The 22,187-nt window shown below is 32.3% G+C and overlaps 1 protein-coding gene across 1 annotated transcript in view; it reads right to left on the bottom strand.

Moving 5' to 3' along the window:
• Ccdc178 (coiled-coil domain containing 178) overlaps positions 1-22,187 on the bottom strand; it is a 386,593-nt gene that overhangs the window by 250,768 nt on the left and 113,638 nt on the right. Inside the window, 2 exon segments of the mRNA XM_087188664.1 lie at positions 8,441-8,577; positions 8,714-8,809. Coding sequence (XP_087044790.1) covers positions 8,441-8,577; positions 8,714-8,809 — 233 coding nt within the window.

The raw sequence follows: 22,187 nt of genomic DNA, 5'->3' as shown, positions 1-22,187 counted from the left end.
AGAGATTTTTAAGTCATCAAAAGAAAGACTTGGATGTTATTTATATAGGCTTATTTTTAAATTAGTTTTATTGATACATTTTAGATATGCATAATGATCACATTCATCATAGTGAATTTGTACCTGTACATAAATATATCTTGATTCTTCTTTTCCCCCAATCTCCTCCCCTCCCTTCAACCTCTCTTTCCCTTCTTATTTATAAAAGCTTTGTTGCCACTTTTCTCCTTCTACTCTCTTTTTTTCTTTTCCTTTCATTCCTTTCCCCCTCCCCTCCCTTATCCTTCTTCCCATTTGAACATTTTCTTCCTATTTCCCAATATTGTACATTTTGGTCCTAACCCTTTCAGTATATAAGGCTTATTATGATCAAGTATAACTAAATTTATAAAAAGAGAAAGAAGAATAAGAAGGTGACACAGAAAGTTTAGTAAGAAGGTTGGGAAAATATAGTAAAAGATGATAGATAGGTCCTAGGAAAGTGCCAATTAATTGTTGGGGTGAGGGTGTCAGTGAAGCGAATAAGCTGGAAAGAGAGGTGTTTTTGATCAGAGATTGACTCTTAAGATTGAAATCAGAAAGTGACTATGTTGTTGGAGATGACAAGATCTAAAGTAAAACTGCTGGGAATGTGGTGTAAGAACTCAGAGTCCAGCCAGGGATTTAGCTCAGTGGTTCCGCTGCCTGGCAAGCACAAGGGCCCGAGTTTGATCCCCAGCACCAAAAAAAACCGGAAAGAACTCAGAGTCCAAATTCTCTCAGGAGCTGTGTATGCAGCAAATTCACATTTCCACAGCCTCTGCAGAGGAAGAAGACAAGAAGATGAAGGTGCTTTATTTTTCTAATGTTTTAATTCCCTTTTCTAAATAGGCTAACATGAATTACTAGTTACTTTTGAATGATGTACATGGCCATTTATTGTGTTATTCTTACATTTTATCCTTCAATATTAGAAAAAAATAAAAGCAGAATAAGAACCTTTAAAAGTTTGCTGTGACATGCTGAAAGAAGCATCCTGTACTTCTGTGAAGTAGCACAAATGCATAGGCTTGCAAGATACACCTTAAATGGATATTAGAAACATAGTACCTTGTGAATTCATTCTAAGTATTCTAGGCTATTTAACAATTTCAATGATATTCTAATTGAAATCTCTGCAAATAATCATCACTCTGTTAAGTCTTGACAAACACATTTCATAAAATGTACCAATATATATTTATGGTACTCAATAGCTTTTTTGCTCATTTCCCATGATTGTCTATCCCATCTTTGTATCACTGCAATTACAATGGCATTGTCTTGCCTGAAGTATAGTTGAGCATTAGAAGTACTTATTCAGAATATTTTACAGAGCTTGAAAGTAAGAAAATGTCTATGTAGGAATTCCTACCACACAATTAACTTCAAGAAAACTAAATCTTATCAATTTCAAATCATGTTAAACAAGTTCCTGTTTCTTGACATTAGTTGTTGAAGCCTGTAATGTGACTATCAAGTAAAACTTTGCCCAAGTCAAATATTCCAAATGCAAAAGGTCCATTTCTAATGAATGCTTGATGGTTTGAGAGTCAAAATTATCAAAGCATAGGCAGACAGGCAAGTCTGTGCACACCCTACCGAGGTCCTGAGTCTCACAGAACATGCCGAATCACCCCGCTGCAGACAGGCAGCCACCTGGTTCCACACTACAAAGATGCAGAGGACACCAGACCACCAGACCAAGGTACTGAGTCCCGCTGCTCCCAGCCCAGAGGTAGGGGCTTCTGAGCCACCTTCCCACTGCTCTTGGTCCAGAGGAAGGGGCTTCCCAGTCACCATCCCTCCCGCTGCTCCCAGCCCACAGGAAAGGGCTTTTGGGTCACCATCCCTACAGCTCCTCCCAGTCCCTGTCCCACCTCTCCTAGCTCAGAGGAGGTAATCTGTGCAGGAGATAACAGCCACCCGCCCCAGTCAAAATGAGAAAACACATAAAAAAAGTCTCAAAACCAGACTTCCAGATCACCTACAGCAACCCCAAAAGGAAATGAGATGGAACACTCTGATACTCAACCACCTGGACCCACTGGACTGGCAACAAAAGGGGATCTGGAAAAAAGGAAATCAGAAATAATTTCTCAGATAACAGGAGAAATTGTGCTCCTAGTGCAAGACATGATTAATAAATCTAGAGAGGAGCTGAGGAACATGATGGAATCCCAACATAGGAAGCAAATGGAAAATAAAACAGATGCAAATAGATTTCCAGGAGATGAGAAACTCCATTGAAAGTCTACACAGCAGAATGAGCCAATGTGAGGACAGAATTTCAGATATAGAAGATAAGATTGCAATTAGTGACCAGGAAAAGAAAAATTGCTTCAAAATTATAAGGGAACATGAGAAATCAATCCAGCAGCTGCTAGATGATGCAAAGAAGAATAACATAAGACTGACTGGGCTCAATGAAGAAACAGGAGAGAGTGGAGATGACATAAAAAATCTCTTCACAAAAATAATGGCAGAAAACTTCTCAAGCAGGGGAAAAGAGCTTGACATACACATAAGTGAGGCATATAGGACTCCAAATACCCTTGATCAAAACAAATCTACACATAGTCATGTAATTGTTAAGATTCCAGAAACACAACAGAAGAACAAAGTTATCCAAGCAGTCAGAGAAAAGAAACAAATCACATACAAAGGAAAGCCCATCAGAATCACAGCAGACTTCTCAACACAAACCATCAAGGCAAGAAGAGCTGGGAGTGACATATTCCAAGCCCTAAAAGAAAACAGCCTCCAACCCAGATTGATGTACCCTTCAAAACTATCTTTCAAAATGGATGGAGAAATAAGATACTTTCATGACAAACAGCACCTTAGGAACTTCGTGAATACCAAACCAGCACTCCAAAGAATTTTACACAATATCCTAGGAACAGACATTGGGATCACAACCCCAGGAAGCAAAGCAGAATGAACCCACCTGGCATGACAAGAAATTAAATATAAAGGGGGAGAACCTAACAAAAAGAAAAAGTCATGGCAATGGCAAGTCAATACATTTCAGTTATAACCATCAATGTTAATGGTCTCAATTCACCAATCAAAAGAAATAGACTGGCAGAATGGGTCAAGAAGCAAAATCCAACAGTATGCTGCATACAAGAAACACACTTAATTCAAAAGGAAACTCAAGGACTGAAAGTTAAAGGGTGGAAAACAATACTCCTTGTGACAGGAACCCAAAAAAAGCAGGAGTAGCTATCCTCTCTGCAGATCAAGTAGATTTCAAACCAACACTGATTAAGAGAGATGAAGAAGGACACTACATCCTTGTAAAGGGAACAATCCAAGAGGAAGAGATGACAATCATAAATATCTATGCACCAAACACTAGTGCACCCAACTATATAAAACAAATACTAACAGACATGAAAAGTCATATATGCACTAATGCAATTGTAGTGGGGGACCTCAACACCCCACTATCACAAATAGGTAGATCAACTAGACTAAAAATAAGTAATGAAATACTAGAACTCAATCGAACTCTTGAACAAATGAACTTAACAGATGTTTACAGAGTCTTCCACCCCACCAAATCAGAATACACATTCTTCTCAGCTGCACATGGGTCATTCTCCAAAATAGACCACATACTCACACATAGAACATGTTTAAGTGGGTGCAAAGGAATTGAAGTTATCCCTTGTATATTATCAGACCATAGTGTGATGAAATTGGAGATCCATAGCAAAAGAAACTCAAAAAATTTCATAAACATGTGGAAATTGAACAACACACTTCTGAATAACCAATGGGTCACAGAGGAATTTAAAGAAGAAATCAGACAGTTCCTTCAATTAAATGACAATGACAATACAACACATTGGAATCTATGGGACACAATGAAAGCAGTCTTATGAGGGAAATTCATAGCAGTGAATATGCATATTAGGAAAACCGAATGAGCCCAATTAAACAACCTGTTGCTGAACCTCAAGCTCCTAGAAAAAGAGCAGGACAACCCCAAAGCTCATACAAGGGAGGAAATTATAAAGATTAGAGGAGAAATCAATGCAATGCAGACTGAGAGAATGATACAAAAAATCAATGAAGCCAAGAGTTGGTTCTTCAAAAGAATCAACAAAATTGACAAACTTTTACCCAACCTTGTCAGAAAAAGGAAAAAAAAGGCCCAAATCCATGCAATTAGGAATGAAAAGGGTGAAATTACAACAGACACAGCAGAAATCCAGAGGATCATTAATACCTACTTCCAGAACCTATACGCCAATAAGGTGGACAACACAGAAGAAATGGACAGATTCCTAGATGCTTATGAATTACCAAAGTCTTACGAAGAAGACCTAAAAACTCTGAACAACCCAATATCAACCAATGAAATTGAAAATGTAATTAAAAACTTATCAACTAGGAAAAGTCCGGGCCCTGATGGCTTCACTGCTGAATTCTACAAGACATTTAGAGAGGAACTGCTGTCACTACTGTTTAAATTCTTCAATGAAATTGAAAGGGAAGCAATACTCCCAAATTCATTCCTGGAAACAAGCATCACCTTGATCCCCAAAGCAGAGAAAGACCCAACTGAAAAAGAGAACTATAGGCCAATCTCACTAATGAACATAGATGCAAATATCCTTAATAAGGTAATGGCAAATATAATGCAGAAGATCATCAAGAAGATCATACACCCTGATCAAGTGGGATTCATCCCAGGGATGCAGGGATGGTTCAATATATGTAAATCAATCAATGTAATACACTATATCAATAGAGCCAAGGACAAAAACCATATGATTATCTCCATAGATGCAGAAAAAGCATTTGACACAATCCAACATGCATTTATGATAAAAACACTACAAAATATTGGAAGAGATGGTGTCTACCTCAAACTGATAGAAGCCATCTATGAAAAACCAACAGCCAATATCATACTAAATGGTCAAAAGCTGAAATCCTTCACACTAAAATCAGGAATAAGACAAGGATGTCCACTATCACCATTCTTGTTCAATATAGTTCTGGAAACATTAGCCACTGCAATTAGACAAGAGAAAGAAATAAAAGGAATAAAGACAGGAAATGAAGAAGTCAAATTGTCATTATTTGCAGATGACATGATACTCTATATAGAAGACCCCAAGAACTCCACCAAAAGTCTTCTAGACTTAATAACCAAATTCAGTAAAGTAGCTGGTTACAAGATCAACACACAGAAATCAATAGCTTTCCTCTACACCAATGACAGGCTCACTGAGAGAGAAATAGAGCAAATAATTCCTTTCACAATAGCATCCAAAAAACTGAAATACCTAGGAATCATCCTAATGAAAGAAATCAAAGACCTCTTCTCTGAAAACTATAGCACTCTGAAAAGAGAGATTGAAGATGATATCAGAAAATGGACAGACATCCCCTGCTCCTGGGTAGGAAGGATTAATAGAGTGAAAATGGCCATACTTCCAAAACTGCTATATAGATTTAATGCAATTCTAATTGACATCCCAGCAGCATACTTCATAGACCTTGAGAAAACAATCCAAAAATTCATTTGGAACAAGAAGAGACCCAGAACAGCAAAAGCAATTCTAGGTAACAGAGACATGGCAGGGGCTATCACAATCTCCAACCTGCAACTCTACTACAAAGCTACTGTGATAAAAACAGCATGGTACTGGCAAAGAAACAGACTTGAGCACCAGTGGAACAGATTAGAAGATGCAGGAACCACGCCAGACACACTCAGCCATCTCATCTTTGATAAAGGAGCCAAACACCCTCACTGGAGGAAAGATAGTCTCTTTAATAAATGGTGCTGGAAAAATTGGGTTTCAACTTGCCAAAGAGTAAAACTAGACCTATATTTCTCACCATGCACTAAACTCAAATCAAAATGGATTAAAGATCTAAATATTAAAATAGCAACTCTGAACCAGTTGGAACAGAGGTTAGGCAGAACCCTTGAAGACATCGGTGTAGGAAAAGATTTTATGAACAAAACCTCAGTTGCCCATGAACTAGCACAAACAATCAACAAGTGGGATCTCTTCTTATTAGAAAGCTTCTGCACAGCAAGAGAAACCACCAGCAGTGTGAAGAGACAACCCACAATGTGGGAAAAAATCTTCACCTCCTTTTCCTCAGACAAAGGTCTACTATCTCGAATCTATAAAGAACTTGAAAAGATCAGACCTCCCAAATTTAAAGACCCAATCCAAAAATGGGCATCTGAAATGAACAGACATTTCTCAGACAAAGAAGTAGAAATAGCAAATAAATACATGAAAAAATGTTCAACGTCACTGGTCATTCGAGAGATGCAAATGAAAACAACGCTGAGATTCCACTTCACTCCAGAAAGAATGGCTGCTATCATGAAATCAACCAATAACAAATGCTGGTGGGGCTGTGGGTAAAAAGGAACCCTGCTCCACTGCTGATGGGAGTGTAGACTGTTGTAACCACTGTGGAAATCAGTATGGAGATACCTCAAAGAACTAGGAGTGGAAGTCCCATTTGACCCAGCTATTCCACTGCTGGGGATCTTCCCCAAAGAATTAAATGAATCATACTACAGTGATATATGTGCACCCATGTTCATAGCAGCACAGTTTGTAATAGCTAAAACTTGGAAACTGCCCAAATGCCCATCAACTGGAGACTGGATAAAGAAAATGTGGGGTTTTTTTTATAAAATGGAGTACTACTCAGCCATAAAAAATGAGAAATTAGAGACATTTATAGCTAAGTGGATGTACATTGAGGCAGTACTCTTAAGTGAAATAAATAGGACACACATGAGTAAATACCGAATAGTTTCTCTGGTGTGAGAAACTGAAAGTGTAAATAAGGACTAAATGTATAATAGATAATGTGAAATAGGAAGAAAAGGGGCAAAGGGGAAGGAAGCGGGAGGGCTAGGGGAAAGGTTAGAAGGGAATGGGATTAATATGAGAAAATGGAAAAATAGGTACAAAATCTTTGTAAATAGGGAAGAAAGGAGAGGTTGAAGGGAGGGCTGGCCAAGGGTGAAAAATAAGATCTAAGAGAGACTATTTAAAGCTGAAAATTTCCAATGATGAATGTCATTATATTGTATACCTAAAATGTACCAATGATTAGAATGAATAATCAATAATGCAAAATAGGAAGAAAAGTTCCAAATGGGTAGGGGTAGTGGGAGGGGCAGGGGAAAGGAAAGAAGGGAAAGGAAAAATGATGAGAAATGGAAAAAATGGAAATAAAGTCTTTGTAAATAGGGAAGGGTGGAGGGGGTGAAGGGAGGGCTAGGAATGGGGAAAAAATAAGAACCAAGATGCATTATGTAAAGGTACAATTCCCAATGAGAAATGTAATTGTGTTGTATACCTACAATGTACCAATAAAAGAATTTAATAAAAAAAGTATAGATTGCTGCTACAAGGTGAACAATTTTATATCCTCCTCCTCCTCATCATCAAATAGTCTAGTGAATATTTATATACATAGAGTACTAAATTTGTTAACAAACAGCATATACCTTTTTTAATGTTGCCATTTTCATACTCAACTGTATATGAGCAATGAATCATTTATTGAAGTAATAATTATTTTAACCATTTTGATAATACGACAGCCTGGGAATGTCATAAGATTGGTGTGATAATGTTCTAAATGTATCAATAAAATTAATTGAAAAATTAAAAGTGACCCAGGTACAATATGAGACTGCAAAGACAACTGTGTGTATTCAAGGAACCTTGGGGGATAAGTGAAGAAGGGATCTCTGTCACTTCACTCCTGTTAAAATTAATGTAAATATGGAAGAGAAATAATCATAGTTAGGTTTAAAAAGAAAAGAAAAAGAATATGCTGACCAAAATGTAGACTGTGGATTGGAGGGTATACTGGCTAAATATAGATCAGTTTCAGAAGTCACTGTAAGTTCATGTAAGATATGCTAGCTTGATCAGATTTCTGGTGGGATAGTAAAGTAACCAGATTAAAAGAATGTTTAGTACATAGAGCAATCTTTGTTGACATGTTGAATATGAGTTTTGAAATACAAAGAAAAGTCAAGAAAACTAAAGTTTGAGTCATGAAAACTAGTTAAATAGTTTGGTGGATAATTAAGGGTTGAATGAGATCCTGAGCTTGAATAGATATATTATATTTAAAATTAAGGAATCTTCGAATATAAGAGGATTTGTCCAAAGATAGTAGGATAAGTACGTGTTGAAATCATTATAAGATCATGGTTTTTTGATTCTTTTGACTTTTTTCTAAAGGGATCCATAGAGATTAAAGAATAACATTGGGAATTTAACTAAACAAAATTTAAGCTAATTATAGCACAAACACCACTATATTATCCCAGGGACACAAATTGAAGCTTCAATACATTTCACAAATTGAGTGTAAAATATAAAAAAGTTATTTACAGAATTACCTTTCACTGATTTGATCTGTTATGGTGATGATTTCATTTGCAAGCCTTTTATTTTCTGCTACTGCTTGAGCATATACTATTGAAATGTCTGAAAAGTCTCTTGAAACATTATAAAGTTCAACATCCCATGTTTTTTTCTTTAAGGAAAGAATCATTTATACATATTTACTGATCAGAAAAGAAAAATAAATAGTAATAAATTTTAATTACATGAGTTAATATTTGAGAACAGAGCATGGAGCTCTATTGGGAAGTAAGGAAAGGTCAACTTACAGTGGCATAAAAATCATTAAGTGTTTCCTTATATAGCTGTTCATATTTTTTTTGCTTCCAGCATATTTGATCATAAGTCTTCCTCAAATCATCCAGCTAAAAAAGTGCAATGAAAATAAGTGAATCATGGAGATTTCCATCTTTTTAATATAAGAAGACATAGATTATATTTCATTTTGTGTAGATTCCAAAACTTAATAAACATTAACTGAAATGGTATAACATAATATCATAAGCTGGTTCCATTTATGAAAATTTATGCAAATTTTTGGCAGAACACATCAAATCAAGCCAGTGTTCAAATGAAAAATTAATCATGATAAAATGGAAAGTGCTTTGGCTGTGAAAATTAGAAAATTTTCAATCATAATTCATCACCACAATTTAAGAAAAAAATAACATAAATATCATATCATTTTTCAAGATAAACACTTAATAAATTTACTATCTAGTTTCCATAATATTTTAACCTCATAAGGAAAAGCTACTTAAATATAAAGAAACAACAAATATTCAAAAAGATTATGAAATGCTGAATTCTTGCCTATTAAACTCAAGAAAACCATAATATCTTTTATCACTATCATACTTAATTGTGTTTTGTGAAGGACCAGCTAGGCACAATTGTATAATAAAAGCAAATGTTGCTATTATAATATTGAAAGCGAGTAGATGGATGGCTTTAACTTCAGATAATATGATTAAATACCCAAGGAAACAGAAAGATTCTATTTAAAACTACAATAAATGATTTTAGCAAAATGATTCAATAAAAGGATAAGGAAATTAATAGCTTTTATCTATAAGAGTAATAATTTGTCTTTATAATCTAGTAACAGAACTATAAAAGTTGTTCTAAAAATATAAATATTTGGAATATATTTTTTCAAAGATTGAAAATCCATAAAAATAAACATGAACTCCCATAAAATGCCCACATCAGGATCCACAAGAAAATAATGGTATGTAGTAGAAACTTTTAATAGACTGTAACACCAGTGTTCTTAAAATTAACATAAAATATGATAAAAATTCTTTTATTAATTGCATGAAAATGTTTTATGAAAGAAAAATGAATGAAACTAGTCATAAGGTATCTGAAAATAAAATTAATATTTTAAGATTGATACTAGATATTAAAGCATTCTATAATACCATTACATAAAAGCAGTTTTTTGATATTGTAATAAGTGAAGATCATAGGGAAAAATTAGAGGGCACAATTGTATTTAAATTAATATTTTTAAAGTGGTATATGAGTTCAGTGACAGAATTTATTTAACTAATATAGCTATAATAATTTGGATTTTCTGTTTCAAAAACATACAAAGTGGTCTTTACTTCACATTCCAATTCCCAGTATAACAAAAATAAATTTCAGGTGAATAAGAATGTGAATACAAAACAGTAAAAATTATTAACTCAATTCATATGACTTTACTTCTATAGTCTTGGGCTAAAGGAAAATGTCACCTTGCCAAATAAACCAAAAGATCTGTTGATGTGTTTGACAACATGTTTTATAAAAGTATGTGGAAAATGCATCATAAAAATGAAGGAAAAATGAGACCATGAAAAGTGTGTAATAACAGTTCGATTTTCTCAGAATAAATCTTTGCAAATGACATAAGTAAAAATTGTAGAATAAAAAATTCTGAGAACTCTTTTCTTCATAAATGCAATAAGAAAACTGGCCAAAAAGAACAGAAGCAAGGATTGAAAGAAGGGAGGAAGGAAAAAAAGAAAGAGAAGGAGGAAAGGAGAAAAGAAAAGAAGAAAAAACTGTAGACCAATATCCTTGATGAATATGGATTAAAATTTTATTATGGTTTATATCTAGATGTCACCCTAAAACTTTATACACTCGTAGGTGAGGCTTTCTGGAGGTGGCTGGATCTAGATTGTGTGAATATGGATTAAGGATATGAGATAACTAAATTAGTCCACTGATTGGTTTAGCATAATTCTGGGTGTGAATAATGAGAAGGCCCATCCTGGATATATGTGGTAACCAACAATGGGCTTTTATCCTGAATGGGATAAAAGGGAAAGGGGGTTTTGATGCTGATCAAGCTTCCTGCTTTCTGCCTGTTCTTTCACGGACAGTTTCTCCTCTGTGATGCCCCTCTGCCATGCTGTTTTGCCTTAGATCCAGCTGACTATGGACTGAAACCTCTACATACTGTGAACTAAAATAAACCTTTCCTTCCTTAAATTGTGGGTATCAGGTATTTTGTCCCAGCAACAAGAAAACAAACAAGACAAAAATCCCCTATGCAAATCCAATTTAATACCACATTAAAAAATCATACACAGCGATCAAGTGTGGTTTCATTCCTAGTGAGCAAGGTTGGTTCAACATATGCAAACCAATATATATGTAATATACCACTTAAATAGAATCAAGGATAAGAATGACATGCTCACCTGAATACATGTAAATGAAAAAAAAACACTTTGGTAAAATTCAACATCCCTTCATGATATAAACTCTGTGTTAATTAGGTATACAAAAATTACACCTCAACAAAATAAAGACTATATAACACAAAGTCATATCCAATATCATATTGTCTGGGAAAAAATTGAAAACATTTTCTCTACATTCAAGAATGAGACAAAGATATCTACTCTCAGGACTTTTCTTCAATTTATTATTGGAAATTTTAGCTAGAGCATTTTGGCAAGAGAAATAAATGGAATGCAAATAGGTAATGGACGCATCACATTATTTGAAAATGATATGATTGACAAATTCAGAAAATTAGCAGGACAAAATAAACAACATACAAAAATTGGTAGCTTTTCTATATACCAATAATTGTCTCGCTGAGAAAAAAAATTAAAAAGATAATTCTATTTACAATATCCTAAAGAAATACACAGGAATAAACCTAACCAAGGAGGTTGAAGACTGCTACAGTGAAAATTATAAAATACTGAAGAAAGAAAAGAAAATGAAGAACAACAGAAAATGCAATGACCTCCAAGATCATGGATTAAGGGAATATGGCTTAAAATGTCATAGCAAAGCACAAAGACCCGAGTTCGATCCCCAGCACCAAAAAAAAAAAAAAGAAAAAACTATCCCAGAAGTCTTAGACATTGCTATATGAAGTATGTTTAAAGAGCTAAAGGAAGATGCTTATAGAACTAAAGTAAAACATGATTTTTCACCAAATGGAAAATATCAATAAGGTGATAGAAATTATAAAAATATTCAAGTAGACATTTTCATTTAAAAAGTATAGTAATTTTAAAAAATATTGCTACATGAGCTCAGTAGCATATTTGAGCAGGCCAAAGAAAGAGAAAATAACTTGGAAAATGAGTCAACTGAGATAATCTATCCTGAAGAACAGAAATAAAAATGAACAAAGCATAGTTGTACCACACAATGAAGTATACCAACGTGCAAATGCACAAACATATTCAAAGAAGGAGACAGAGGAGAGGAAAAAACAGAGGTGGACAGAACAATGATTGAAGAAATAATGGCTGAAAACTTTCCAAATTGGTAAAAACCAAATCAAACAAAAACATGAATCTACATATTCAAGTTCAAGGAACTCTAATAATATAAAGTCAAAGATAAAACATGTAAGATATGTTATAATCAAATTGTCAAAAGCTTTAGAATGAGAGATTTTTAGAAATATCAAGAAAAAAGTCACACTTCAAACACAAAGAATCTTCAGTAAGATTAACAGATATTTTTCACTAAAAACAATGGGGATCAGAAGGCATATGCTAACATGCCAAATACAGAAAGAAAGACAAAGTACAAGGGATTGTATATCAGGTAAGGCTATTATTTAAAGATGAGTGAGATATTAGGACATTCCTAGGTAATTGGATACTGATCAAATTTATCATTTGGAACTTATCCTAGAAGAAATCTAAAGGCAATTCTTCAGGCTGAAATGAAAGAAATCAGTACACTTAGTAAGTGTAGTAACTTACCAATATATTGTTTTATTTAACATTGGCAGTTCATGACTCATTTTATTTGCTGTTTCTCTGATTCTTACTATTTGTTTGGTACTAGGCTTGAAATATATCCTGCAAATTGCATCTACAGATCTGGACTCTGAAATTCAACATAATGCTCAAAGCATGGTTCTAAGTATTTAGCATTCTCGCGTCACTCTGTACATAGCTTTTTACTAGATTTGAACACTCGTCTTTCTGGTTAAATATTTTAACATGTTTGGAAAATACTTTTGTGCTTTAACATGACATTTGACTTTATATGAATTCATAATTGATATTGTGACCAACCTTAGCACACATAAGGTATTTGTTTTCTCCACTAGTTCATAAAATCCAAAACTCAAATAAATTTAAATAATTTCCATATAAATTTGTTTCTTTTCACTTTGTACTTTTACAACCATAGCAAAGGGTTATTTAGGAAATAATTTAATTAAGCTTTCCTACCTATCTGAAGGCATGTAATTGGTTCCATCACATTCTTTGCTAGAATCTTTACCTCTATGTTTAAAAATTCTCATTTTAAACCTTTATCCATGATGGGGTTTATAAAGTGTAAAAATTAGGGATAGGCCAAATAAAATTTCTAATGTGATTTTTAGCTTCGGGTGTGGTAGGTATAATGACAAAAATTACACATATTCCGTAAACCAAAAAATTGTCAATGGTTAGAAGTAGGTTTCCATATATTTTTCAATAGAAAGAATAGAATTTAAACATGAAAATTCAGTGCCCAAGGGTCCAAAGTTATGATCTGTACCACCATGTTCCTAATAAATGTTTGCATAAGTCTCATTATGTGAAATTATGAAACATTCATGAGCATACCTGAGCATTGCATGTGTGCTTATTGCAATCTATAACTCTGGGATAAGAGCTGTTGCTTTAATACTGTCCTAAGGAATAAAATCCACAGAATCACTGGTATTCTGTGCTAATTCCTTTTCTTATGTAATTGATAATACATGCCTAACCTTGAAAATGTTAATCTCTGGAATAACTAAACTTATGTAGTGTGTTATGAATAGTTAACCTTTGCAATTAAAAAATGGAAGAAATTTGCTAGGAAAAAAATTATTTCTCTTCAAGTCAGGAAAATAACAATTAACTCACCATTATGTCTCTCAACAATTAGGATGATATAATTTAAAGTTACCTACAATGGTAAAAAAATGATAGAAATTGGACATTTATATTGTTCCTATTGAACACTTAATGCATATATATTTACATAAAACAGTTTAGAAAAAAAAGTAATATTTATTTTGAAAAAACATACTTAGTTCTAACTCATCAATCCAACTTTCTAGAATCTACCCCAAAGAAAGAATCAATACATAACAACAACATATATAACAGTGTTAATTTAATATTGTTGATGGCAGTTAATTGTATTTAATCTGAATTTTTTGAAATGTAAATAATTGAATAAGTTGTCCTTGATGTGAGTAATATGTAATGATTCATATTTAGTGTATATTTGTGTTCATCAGAGACTTATAAAGAAAAAAGACAGGAATTCAAAAATGTAGAAAAGAAAGAAGGAAGGTGCAGTTTCCAGCCTCACTTGCTTAAAGAATTTAAGATGCAAATTGCCCTTAACCAATATGAAACATAGTCATGCCTACTCTGGAAAATATTACAGAGGTAAAGAGCATCTTCCTAATTTTTAGTTGCTTTTAATTTAGTTTAGTTTGTTTTCTCTCTCATGGCAAGTAAGCCATGAAGACAAATATTTTGCAGCTGAATTTTAGTGTCCACCCACTAGCTGTGAATTTTGAAGCATTGTGGCATCCACTGCAGTGCCCAGATCTTTCCAAACCCAGTTTCCTGATCTGTGGAACAAAGATAGGATCCGTGCAGGTATTCTTGATCTCAGGAGGTCCAGGAATAGCCTAGAAGTCATAGCTTCTGCATTTGTCAATGTGGAAAATGTCCTTGCAAGTCCACCAGTGCTCTCTCAGTTTTACAAACTTGTTGAAATTGCTACCTGACTTTTATCCTAAAACAGATGAATTTCTGTGTCCTACACCCTGGCTGTTATGGTCCATTCATAGTGTACAACATATGTTTACTATTAAAAAAGAGTGCCTTAGATTCATGTATATGTAATAATTTTGATACATTTATATATATTGTATTTTGAAGTAAAAGTTCAAATTTACTGGGTGTGTATATGAGACAAAATGTTTCTTTTTATAAAAACCAAATAGCAAAAACAAATCATACATGTATTTATAGAAGTATAGGAAAATAGATGCAAGATAATACATTATTTTGGTAACATTGGATAGGGGGTCAGAAATGTGGAGAAAGAGTAAATAAAATTAATTGTTAAGGGCCAGGGATTTAGCTCAGTGGTTTTGCCACCTGCTGCGCAAGTGCAAGGACCCAAGTTTTATCCCCAGCACCAAAAAAAAAAAATTAATTGTTAAGATCTTTTTACTTTATATCATTGGGTTTAATGAACATATTGTTTAAAATATAAGAGAAATTAATTATAAGAAAGGTAGCATTTAGTTCAACAATTTCATTGTATTACAAATTGAGTGAACCATTAATGGAATGGCAATTGCTGCTAATAATCCCAAATAAAATAATGAAAATGGCTATGTGTGGGAAAATAATGTTCTGTACAACCATATCATTGAGATAAGAATATATATAAAACATTTAAAATAATCACTTATTTAGTAATACGAGAAATTCTTAAGCAGTGTTTGTGGGATAGCTTAATATTTGTATATTCAATAGAAGATTACATCTAAACACAAAATTTCTAATAAGTACTTTAAATTATTAAAACTTATAACATAATTTTCTTGATGAGTATTAAAGCCTTTACATATATTTTCAGCCTTTTGGGATATTGAAAAGGTTTATTATGGAGGATTCACCTAGAAATGGAAATGAAAAAGTAGCTCAGCTCGGTGACAACATTTGACATAACGTTCTAAATAAACTTTTTCAATGCTCAACCCCATTAGTTATCAGAGAATTTAAAACCACAGTGGGGAAAATTCTTTAAAAGCAGTACATTTAAAAAATAAAAGATAATGTTAGACCATAGTGATACTCTGATGGTGGAATTCTTTTAGATAGTTCTGGGAGTAAAAAATGTACAACTCTGGGAAAACTTTTTAGCATTATTTACTGAACCTGCAAATAGGCATTATTTTTGGCTCAGGAAATTACAAAATAAATGAATCCATAACTTTAATGCATATTTCAAATGCCTTGGCCTGAAAAGCTGGAAGGATTGAATTCTCACAAACTGAATTAGGAATCACTGCAGTTACATGAAGGTTAGATATCTTATGTTCAACTTCAGACAGGTTAGGCTAGAGAACTAGAGATGTCCACTGGACATCTAAGTAGAGATTAGGAGTTGGCATAGGTATATATCTGTATGTATTCAAATGTTTGAAGTTTAGGGAGACATAGAGAAATCATTTGAAGAAATTGAGAACCAGTTTCTACTAAAGAAGGAAGTAATAAGAATAATGTATATTCTGTAAATTGCAAGTCAAGAGAAGAAAAACTTCCAGGATAAAACTACAATCAACTTAAAGACAGCTTTTAAGGAAAAAGCAAACACACAAACAAACAGCAGCAATTCCACTAAAAGCAGAGAATAGCAAAGATATAAATTATTTCCATTGCTGTTTAACATTGTACTACAATTATTAATCAATGTAATCAGATATGAAATTACAAAGAATTTAAAAAGAATTCATCAAAGACTAAAAATATCTGTATAGTAGCATCCCTAGATAATCCAAGATAAACAATGATCAAACTAACATAAGTAATTTCAAGTATCAGTAATTTAATGCAATATAAATTAGCATTATTGACTTCATTTACCCACTACAATCAGCTAATAGAAATAATAAGAGACAGAAATAATGAAATAGTTTAATTAGAGATATACATCTCAAAAAAATGCAAACGCTATGTGAAGAAATCTTTTGAAAACACTCCTGACACAAAAGGAGAACTGAACAAATATAATAATGTCATTCTTATTGAGTAAAATAATGCCTATTTAGGAGCTCATGTTTCTGCATATCAGGGTGCTGGTATGTAAGCTTAATACAGTTGGCTTCCATAGCCATGGATTCTGTATTACCAACTGGAGATCAAAATGTTTGAGAAAATTCTGTCTTCACTTAACATATATATACTATTTTACTTATCATTATTCCCTAAACAACACAGTATAACAATGATTTCTAGAATGTGTAGATTGTATTAGGTTTTACAAGTCATCAAGAGAGGATTTAAAATATTTGGGAGGATGTGTCTAGATTATATGAAAATACTATACCTTTCCATAGAAGGAATCTGAGCATCTGCAGGTTTTTGTGCCCACAGTGAAGTACTGAGGGATATGATTAATCAGTCCCACAAGCTAGTATGAAAGATATGAAAGTATCCATTGGCTAGGGCTCTACTTTAGAACCTTCACTGGATATACCCCTTCTAATCTGATTAAGGTTGCAGGCGGAATTTGTTTTCTTTTCAGTTTTGATGTGACCCTTCCACCTTCTAGGCAGCAATGCTCTCAAATCTTTGGATCTTATTCCACTTTCTGCCACATATGTCTGACTTTTTTTGCCTTCACACAAAAGAAAATTTTACTTTTAAAGGACTCATATCATTGCCATTACAATTCAGGACAATTTCCCAATTTCATGATTAGCAAGCACAATTACATCTGCAAAATCCCTCCAATTGTGTAACAATATATTTACAAGCAGGACACCAAGGGAAAATATTCTACATACTATAGAGCCGAAATTCTGTATACTATAGTTCACCTGAAGGGCTCCCTGATCCACTTTGCCCTCATATGCAAAATACATTTACCTCCTCTTGTGAGGGCCCACAAATCTCAACCCCGTGCCCAAACTTGGATGTAAATAACCTTCTCTCTCAGTCTCACATCTCTTCATGTGAACTAGGTGCAGATGAAGCTATGGACATAATCTATCCCAGAATACAACTCATCTTTATCTATGAACTTTTTCCATTGGAGAAACAAATTATGAATTTCCAATGGTCTCGATATTCATATATATGTCCACTCTATTACACAGAACCCAGATCCACCAGTCCTTTTAGGTAATGCCTTTTTGATTTTCAGCTACACTGAGATGATTGAGGGCAATGTCCTTAGGTTTCCCTGAAGGGAACTGTGAATCACACTCTTCTAAAAGGAGCCTGGATTAAAATTGATTGAGTAATATATGTAAATTATCCACAAACAAATGAACTAAAATTTTGTTATTGACATACAAAATATAAGCTCTTGTTTATCATATAAACCACCCAAACTACTAAAAAATTATTGAGTTTACAACCCTGTAGGATTCTTATCATTTAAAGTATATTACCACAGGTAACTATTTTACAGTGGTTAATGCACAAGCGCTATGTCTAAAAGCAGATGATAAAGTACAAGAAATCTAGTGAATAATAAAGAAAATATCTTCAAATTCACAATGAATAGATTCCTTAGTGTTAATCACATGGCGAAGAATGTATACAAAATAAGTGATTTTAAATATGTGCTATTCAATACAATGAGAAAAGTCTATTTCATTTGAATCAATTATAGAATTTCTGAAATCTCTTTTACATTATTTGTTTAGATAAAAATCAAGGAATTTTTAGCCTAAAATAACTAAATTTTATTGAAGGAAAGAGCCCTCTGATTTAAAAAGTATAATCACCAAGAGTCATTAAGTAAATCTAGTGTTAAAGTGATGTTCAAATTTTTTTTATATTCAAAGAAACAATACTAGTACCAACAACACCTAAATTTGTACAATTAGCTAAAGAGTAGAAACCCTTAGCTTCAATTATGAGCTAGTTGCAATAAAAGTTTCAATAGATAATGGAGCCAATCCTTCATAACTAGATGATTAATGATATGTAACCAATAATTCAATTAATGGAAATATTATTTAAAAATGAGTTTGAAAAAGGAAAATTTAAAGTTTTAAGTATTTTTGAAATTGTGTGAATGCTGTCTAATCCTTAAGCCTTGAGAGAATGATAAGGCATATGATTCTGGCACTACACCATAATTCAAATTTATTATTTTCAATTACAATATTATTTTGTTAAAGTGAGTATGTGAAATTGAAAAGGTTTCATGATGTTTGTTGTAGATTTCTTTATAATTCTTTAAAATGGAGAATGTTCAATAACTAGGGTTTAAGAAACTCTCAAGCCATTAAAATTATGGGGGATCAAAGAAGGAGGGAAAGTTGAGGGCAGGTTTTGAGAGGACGAGGATGAAAAAAGAATTAAGATCTGTTATGTACTTGTGCCAACTCCCGAAAATGAATGTAATTATTATGTATTGCAAACATAGACTAATAAAAAATTTAAACTTGAAAAAATAAATAAAATTCAGTAAGATATTGAAGTGAGTTTTCGTATATTACAGTGAGAAACATGCTATCAATTCTGTATGCATAAGATAATATGTAACTTTTAGAAAACTATTATAAGGGCTGTGGTGTTTATATACAACAAAACATTAACAGTGACTATGTATATATCATGAGATAATACAGTAGACCATTATTTTCTTATATTTCTTTGAGTATATTCAAAATTTTCTGGAACACTCTTGTTTGTTAAGTATTTGTGCCATTCAAAATGTGCCTTAAAATAATTTTAGACCATAGTTTCCAAAATGAGACCCATCAAATTTTATGAGTGTAGTAAAAAAGAAAATGGGATACATTAATAGCAATTGCAGCAGAGTGTGGTGGGGAAGCCTGACTAGAATGATCTTAAGCGAGACTGTGGAGAGAAACTGGAGACTGTTAACACACAATGTCTTTCAAAGAGCTTTGTGATAAGAAATGCAGCTGTAGTCCTTGGGAAAAGATATATATATATATATATATATATAATATCTTATATATAGTATATCTTTATATAGCTAGATATAAAATCTTTAATCATTCAAATAGAAAGTGCAAAGTACTGTAAAAAGAAACAATAAACCTAAAGAAACAAGAAGGAAATTATAACCACAAAAGCATACAGAAGCACTTTAGAGATCAGAAAATTACAGAACTATTAAACTGAAAGTCATTTTAATTAGAAAATTCAATTTTAAAAAATTTAAAATTTACCCTAAAAATTTAAAGTAGTGTATACATAACTAAAAAGTAGGTACAGCAAGAGCAAAGAGAGCATTCAATACCATGAGATGGTTGTATATTTGAAAATCTTAATCCACCTAGATTACCATCATGGCTAATGGCCCCATTAAAAATTATAAAATATCTTCAAGAAGAAATATATAACCTTATAAGATAATCATGTAATGAGATAAAACAGTTGCTTCTGAAATAGAAAATAATTCAAATCCTTAAACAAAAAGACACCAGAGTTTTATTTTCACCGAGGTATTCATTAGATTTATTTTAAAAAGTTATTTAAATATATATTAACTCTCCAGGTAATAGGAAAGAAAGAAAGCTTGAAAGTTCATTTTATAAAGCTGGCATAATCCTGATAAGGAAATCTATCAAATATAACACATATTATGAACACTGAAATACTCATTCACTTATGAATATGGATGCAAAATCTTAAAATACTCGCAAATCTAACTCAGCAGTAAATTAAAAGAACAATAAACCATAACCAAGCAGAGTTCATCCAAAGAATTTAATGATGGTTTAATATTAATATACTACATCATTTCAATAGGTTAGATAAGAAACTTCCTAAAATCATTTTCATAGATGCCCACAAAGTATTTTCTCTAAGTCAACATTCATTTCTAATAAATAGCTTTTTACAAGCAGAGTATATTAAAAAATCTTTAACATGTTAATGAGCATGTATTTTAAATCAACATTTAGATAGCATTAAGCAACTCTTTAAAAGAAAATATAGTAAAGGCCAATTTTATAGATAATATTTAATATTTTATTTATATGCCCTAAAATAAATATATACATAAAAAGATCAGAATCTAATGATTAACAATTAGTGATATTTACTCATGCATATATTATCGCGTTTCATCTATGTACTGCCTATGAGTATTATATTATGAAATATTATTTTCATTGTTCAAAATATTAGCTTGTCATAAAGTTCTAACATTTATTAGCTATATCTTTTAAGAAAATCAGCTTTTCCAGGAAGGTTTCCCATTTGATAAAATTTTTAGTAATAATTATCTTGCCTATTTTTTAGAAGAAATTGCTTAATTTGAAAACTTTAAAGGCAAAAGTATGAAATAGCATAGTTAGATGGGTGCATGTTGTTAGGATTGATACTGTATAGAACATATACCAGTAAATTAGCAATAAAAATAATTTTCCACTGTTAAAATATACAAAAATTATGAAATCACCTTTACAAATGGAATTTCCTTATTGACAACCTTCATCTGCAAACTCAATTGAAATTTTGTTTTATGTGTCTTGTTCAATATGACAATCACAAATCCTCTAAATCCTGAAACATCATTTTAATCTCTTATTAAATGATAGATAAATTGTAGATAGCTTTTTTGTATCACAAAAAAACCCTGAGCATTTCAGAAAATATTATTTTCTAAAAAATTCTAAACTATGGGAAATACTGACTATAAATAAAGATTAAAAAACTGATAGAAAATCTGTACTTTTACATCTATAAAGAACTTGATCTTGACATTATTTTAAGGTACTGAACCAGTTCAAGATATTTTGTGGTCTACCAAAACTGTTGTTTATAGACAGGAAAGGGAATTGTGTGTTTTCATTGATCCAAGGAACACAAATTAGAGAAAAACCTATGTGAAGTAAAGACTAAATTAGAAGCAAAATATGTCTTGAAATTTTAAAAATCAGTTAAGCCATATGTGCACTTAGGCAGCACAAATCTTTTTCTCTTGAACCAGAAGTTTCAATTGGATACCAAAAAATAATGCATGGTAATAATGCATATCATTGCTTTCAATTGAATGGTTAATATGCACTTTGAAAATGTATCTTAAATGAGCATAATCAGAATAAAATTAATACATCTAAACTGTGCCATGCTCTCATTTATCTTAGTATGATAGTTCCCAAATTATTTCAATAATTGAAAAATATTAGTAACTTTATAAGTACATTCACAATTCCTTGTCAAAAATAACATTTTATTTTGACATCAGATTAGAGTCTCAAAATTACCATTATGGAGATGATTAATGAAAAAGCTATAGGTTTGCTGAATAAATTTTCTTTTTGAAAATATTTTAATGATATGATATTTTTATAGATACAAATGTCATTATGATTCGCACACTGAAGTTATAAGTATTTGATAATATTATAATTTTTAAATCATGCTCACTTTGTTATGCTTCTCTGGGGTTTATAGTAGCCTGTGACAAGAAATTTTACATTTTAGAAAGCCACACGTATATTTTTACATCATCAAGGATTATGTGAATGGCCACACCACA

This window comes from Heterocephalus glaber, unplaced genomic scaffold, assembly GCF_053883595.1.
Source record: "Heterocephalus glaber isolate CG9 unplaced genomic scaffold, H.glaber_assembly_v1.0 deba00000331, whole genome shotgun sequence".
Taxonomy (NCBI): domain Eukaryota; kingdom Metazoa; phylum Chordata; class Mammalia; order Rodentia; family Bathyergidae; genus Heterocephalus; species Heterocephalus glaber.
The sequence above is the reverse complement of the archived record's forward strand: the minus strand, read 5'-3'. Positions and strand labels throughout refer to the sequence as shown.